The 6,228-nt window shown below is 30.7% G+C and overlaps 1 protein-coding gene across 1 annotated transcript; it reads left to right on the top strand.

Moving 5' to 3' along the window:
• Positions 1-783: 783 nt before the first annotated feature.
• Positions 784-2,478, top strand: LOC106778886 (protein MKS1). The gene has a single exon (XM_014666887.2). It carries the CDS (start codon positions 1,162-1,164, stop codon positions 1,960-1,962), a length of 801 nt encoding a protein of 266 aa, XP_014522373.1. The 5' UTR covers positions 784-1,161; the 3' UTR covers positions 1,963-2,478.
• The last annotated feature ends 3,750 nt before the right edge of the window (positions 2,479-6,228 follow it).

Here is a 6,228-nt window from a genome sequence, read left to right as displayed (position 1 = left end):
TATTAAAGTGGATCCCACCATGAGACTCACGCCCTTCTTCTACCTACATATCATTCAACTATAGCCATCACACCAAGCTCATCCACAAATAAAACCTCGTAACCTTCTCCTACACCACCTACTAATTCATAAAAAAACACTGTCACAATTAGAAATATCATCAAATATAATAGTTTATTATAAATATTAACCAATAAATAACAACGAAGAGTGTATTCATATAACATTTATCTTTTTTTTTAATAAAATTAATTTATAGTTTACTATTTAGTTTTATGAGAATGATTTAAATTAAAATATCTAGCAATCTATTTAAATAATATTTGTTGAATTGAATCTACTAACGACGAAAGAGTATATGTTTAAAAGTTAAACTTAAATTCACTCTCAAATATGATCAAATATAATAATTTATTATAAATATTAACAAATAAAAATATAGATATATAACAACTAAGAGTGTATCCATATAACATATATTTTCTTTTACCACAATGATAATTAGGTCTTTTATTGTTTATTAATTACCGGATTCTTGGAGATTTTAAATCCGAAAATTACATGTACTTTTCTTTTCCGAAATTTGCTGATCATAACTAAGAAGTCATAGTCATTAGTTTTATGTTGATGGGTAAATATTAACTAATGATACAGATGTGGAAAGGAAGCATTAGTAACCTAAATTAACCATAATAGATGAGCAAATGGTAACCCAAAGAAGAAAGAAATATAGGAGAAGGACGGGTTCTCCGTTAGATTCACTGCATAGCCATGTTGCACTCAAAAGTCTTAAATTCTCATTGAATGATACGAAATAGAAACCACACAGAGCGTTACATGGGCCACTGTCAAGTTGTCAACACTGATCCACTTGCATTCGAACTCTCTCACACACAACTCTCAACCCACGTCATCACATCCTACAATGACATGCCAAAGGAAGAAGAGACCTTTTCCAACTCTCCCCAGACGCGTTCAGACAACCACAACATCACGAAACCGGCCGTAGCTCTGAAAAAACCCTTAAAAATTACCTCACAATAAGCCAAACTTTACCAAAAACTTGTAATCTCTCATTAAAATAATCCCTCTTCACCATTGACCAGATCTCTTTATATCTGCCCTTATATTCCATCCCCAGATTAAAATCACAACACAACTATGCTTCACCACTCTTCAATAACATTCTCACCACCCTCTCATCGCACCAACATGGATCAATTCTCACACATTCCCACGGAAAGATCGCCCAGGAGAGAACTACAACTCCAAGGTCCACGCCCCACACCGCTCAGGATAAACAAAGACTCTCATAAAATCAAAAAACCACCCTTGCCACCACAACCTTCCCACCCCCAACCACCACCGCGTCAACCCATAATAATCTACACCGTTTCCCCCAAGGTTATCCACACCACACCAAGTGACTTCATGAACCTCGTTCAACGCCTCACTGGCTCCACTTCCTCCTCCTCCTCCTCCTCCTCCAACAACAACAACAACAACTCCGACCCTCTTCCCAACATCATTAACAACGACCCTTTTAACACCGGCGGCGGAATGGTGTCACCGGCGGCGCGTTACGCCACCGTGGAGAAGGCCTTGTCGCCTATGGGGAAGAAACCGGTGATGGGTCACGGGGATATGAATATCATAAACGATGTGGAAGGGATAGAGATCATTGGTGATGGGGTAGTGGAGAGATCGCAACAAAACATGTTTCAAGGGATTTTGTCTCCGGGGCCGGCTTCACTCTCTCCCATTCCTTCAAATTTTTTCTCTCCTCCGTCTTCGGATCCATCCATGGTTAGCTTCCTTCACGATTTGAGTCCCGCGTTTCAAAGTGGAAGAAATTTTACGGAGGGGGCTGGTGCTTTCGTCTTGCCAAGCCCTTCTTCAAACTTCAGCTTTGTTTCACCTCATACTCCTTCTATAGACCTGTTCAACTATTTCTTAGATTAGTTAGGAACTTCTTCTTATTGTTGAATTTAGTGTTCAATTTCCTTCATACAGAAGACTGGATCAAATCCAAACCGAGATCGATAGGGATTGGTTTGTGGAGTTATTGTCTAGTTCGAAAAGAGGGGGCAAAGTTGAATTTTGTTGCTCTCTCGGTCACTACATAGCTGCTACAATTTGGAAACTTCTTTGTTGGATTTCTTTTTCCTTTTTCTTTTGAGCAGTTTGTGCTCCAATTTCTTATGACCTACGCCGTTGACATCATTCTTTGGCATGTATTGTACATTGCGTTTAGTTTAGTTTGCTGATGTATGTCGGCACTAAATATATTCAATCCCATTATTCTTTGTATGATCAGAATCACATGGATGCTAATCTGGCAACCTTTGATCATTGAAACTTTGAAAGCATCTATACTGTACTGTATTTCAATGGAGGTAATGACAATCCACCATACCTTTTTTTTCTAAAAGAAAACTTATATTTATTTAATTTCAGTATTCTGATGCAGTCGTTAATATTAATGGCCGGCGTAATTAGGTACGTCATTAATACGTGTTCTGCAATATTAATTGGGGTTGAAAAAGTAGTGTGTGGAGAGGTGTTATACTGTGTTAACTCCTAAAAGCTAAAACTAAACCTAACAACAACAAAAATACATGTCTTTTACTTTTTTAATTTTGCTACTGGTTCCGTTTGATATAGGTAAGAAAATAATCTCTTACTGTATAATCAAATTCTAGAACAATGTCTTTTTCTTTTCAAAAAAATGTATACCCATAAATCTCATTAGGAGATCCAAGACAATATGCTTAAATAATTCGAAATACTCAACACAAAGTAAACCGAAATTAAAATCTCGAAAAGAGAAAAAAAAAAAAATTTTTAAAAAACAAGAGTATATTATCTTGTTTGATAAATATGAAAGTAATCATTATTAAATTTGTTCTTCTAGGTCAAAACTTTGTTAAATAAATGGAACCAGTAGTATATTTATCACATAGGTCTATGTATTATATAATAGTGCGGGTCTATGATTAAACTTCCATTAATGGGTACATCAAGATTTTATAGTAGGATTCCTTATTGTGTTTGTTAGTTAGAAAGAAAAAAAAAAAAAAACAAGGTTTATATTAACATTTGACCTGCATATAAGAAAACGGTTGTATTAGTGGGAGCAAACTTTTTATAATTAAACGGTTAATAATTATTATATGAAATATTCTTTTAGTGATATGTGTGTTTTTATAAAGAAATCTTATATAGTTCCTTTGAATCATCAATCTCAAATCTCAAACAGGAAAATAATTGATAAGTTTTATCAATGTGGAATTAATACGTACCATTGAAAATAAAACCATTACTTTGTTTATATTTTAAATTAAAGAGATCTTATTATTATATATAAAAATAATGGCAGTGACAAAGTATTCCGAATGCCAGACTTTACATCTTACATATAAGTCTACTAAAAGTCATTAAATGACCAAACTATAATAACAGTTCCAAATAATCGATTTCTCAAATTTAAGATCACCCGACTAGAAAAGTATTCATAAGAATCAAGTCATCAATAAATGGTAATGAATTTCTTTTATTTCATATAATAAAAAAAATGATTTAATTGACCATATGATCGGAAGGGTTAAAGACTTTCTGAAGTAAGGTTTAAAAGAGAATAAAATCAAATTCTATTTCTAATTGTTATCTATAATTTAATGACTTTCCATAATATAAATGGTAGACTAGCATAAATTTACCATCTTAAATCTCTTGCTTATTTTTATAAATATTAAATAACTCATTTAATTTAAAAGAAAACGTGTTCTCCCTTTCTTATTTCGAAAAGTTAACTCTCAAATATACTCTAACATGTTTGGTTTTCGAAAAAGAAGTTCAAAAAATTATTTACTTTATTATTGACTCTAAATTTTAAAGATACAAAAAGGGAAAAAAGAAATTCCATTATTTTATATGGAAACAAATACTTTTGACATATTTTTATATTTATTTAATATATTATTTTTTACTTTTCTAGAAGAAAGTAATTTATATAATTCTAGTCCAGTAGCCCTAACATCATACTTTTCATCTCACTTTACATTGATTTTAAAAATATATATTAGGTAATACATATTTTTCATGGTTCTACTTGCGAACTTATCAGGAAACTTCGTCCTTCTCTTGAAAAAAATAAAATAGTAATTCTCCTACTTAACTTTCATTCTCATGAACACAAGTGCATAATTCTTCGTCTCATTTAAACAACATAGAAATGATCAATGAACAAATAAAAAAAGTACTGAAGATGAAAATGAAAAAGAAAAAATAAATATCTATCTTTGATAAGAAAACAAGGACGTTGCTATTAATCCTCTTAAACTGTTACACATCCCTGAGCATTCGCACACTTTACTTTATAAGCACACACGATCCTTTAATCAATCATATATATAGACATTAAAATAGAAATTTTAATTATTAATCATTTAACATGCATACGCATATAAGAGTCTTCAGGCATTGAAGTTGAACTGTTCTAATTCTGGCTATAACTCTCTCGACATGTGTGTTGAAATATCCTTAACAACGACAACCTTTGTTCTAGAGTAGTTAATTTCCAAAGAGTATTTTAGTTTCACTTTCACACACACATTGGACAGGTTTCTACAATCAGAGTTTAAAACGGAAAAAATGGAGTTCTAGAAATACAAATAGAGGAACACTTTCAAGCAGAAACAAAAAACAAAAACATACATTCCTTCTTCTATACGAGAAGCATATTCATGCACTATCAACATTTGGAACCGCAAAGTCAAAAGTTTAACACAAAACTCAACCAAAATTTGTTGATATCTGTGTATTTTATAATTATTTGACAGCAAGATATGGGAGCAGTTAGAGATAAAAAAACATGTTATATTATCAGTACGTAAATAAACCCTAGTCCTCGAAGATGAAATATGTATTATAATAATAACTAGTGCTTCAAAGAGAAAATAATGGAATACAGATGTGGGATTTTGGTTGGCATCAGTAAGAAACTGGCTGGATCAGTGTGACTACTTCTCTCTCTCTCTATCTATATATATATATATATTATATACACACACTTTTTTTTATAATTTAATTTAAACATAGTTAGAGTGTAATACACTTTGGTTTAAATATAAATTATTATATAGAAAACTATTGATCTTTATAATAATTATTGAAATTATGTTATTATGAGATTTTTTTTAAATTAATTATTAGTTGATACTACGTGGATATACATAAATTAAACTCTATTTTTGTATTTACTTACGTGATAATTTAACTTGTTCAATCTTGTGTAGATCATCTTAAAAAAAAGTTAGTTACTATACAAGGTTGTTGAAAAGATAATGGTATTTAAAAATGAATATAACGATATACATGATTGGTTAAGTTATTATGTGTTGCTCTCAGATTTATCTATTTAGAGTATCTTAATCAATTTAGACTCATAATGTTGAATAGGAAAGAAATAGTGTGTTGCATGTGAATGGATATTGCATGAAAATTTTCGGAGAGAAAAAAAGAATTATCTTAAAAAATGAAAGTACGAATATTAAGTACGAATTATCTTCTCAGTTCAACTTAAGGTTTGAGCCCAGAGAAAGTGTTAAAAATAGCTTTGTCTTGATCCAATCATATGTCTAAAACATGCATAGATATGATATATATATATATATATATATATATATATATATATATATATATATATATATATATATATATATGGTTACGTGTACATTGGATAACAAAATGGATAAGGGCTATATGCACTTTAACGAAGCTTCTAAAATCATTGGTAGTACTAGTCATTATTACTAATTACAATAATTTATTCACAAATCTTACATTTTAATCTATTAATTAATATATATGTTGATAGGTTATCATAACAATTGATAGTTCAAATAATTATAATTTTTTATCAATAAATTAAAACTTTTATTATCAAAAGGATATTTTCGTTAGGATCTTATCGTTATAATTATTAATAGTTTCATTTTATGGTATTTTGTACTACAAATTTCCTAATCAATTTGATTGATTTTTTTTATATATATCTTAAAAGGAGATAAGTAAGAAGAGGAATAGAAGAAAAGGAAGAGGAGGTGACTCAATCGCATCAGTGACACATATATGAATCCATGACAGTAACGGTGATTGCTAGAGTTAGAGAAGAGGAAGAAGAAAGACCTAAAGGCAAATAGGAGAAAGATGAATCCCAAAAGATGA

Source organism: Vigna radiata, unplaced genomic scaffold, assembly GCF_000741045.1.
Source record: "Vigna radiata var. radiata cultivar VC1973A unplaced genomic scaffold, Vradiata_ver6 scaffold_183, whole genome shotgun sequence".
Lineage (NCBI taxonomy): Eukaryota > Viridiplantae > Streptophyta > Magnoliopsida > Fabales > Fabaceae > Vigna > Vigna radiata.
Note: the sequence above shows the minus strand (reverse complement) of the source record. Positions and strands in the feature narration are given on the sequence as shown.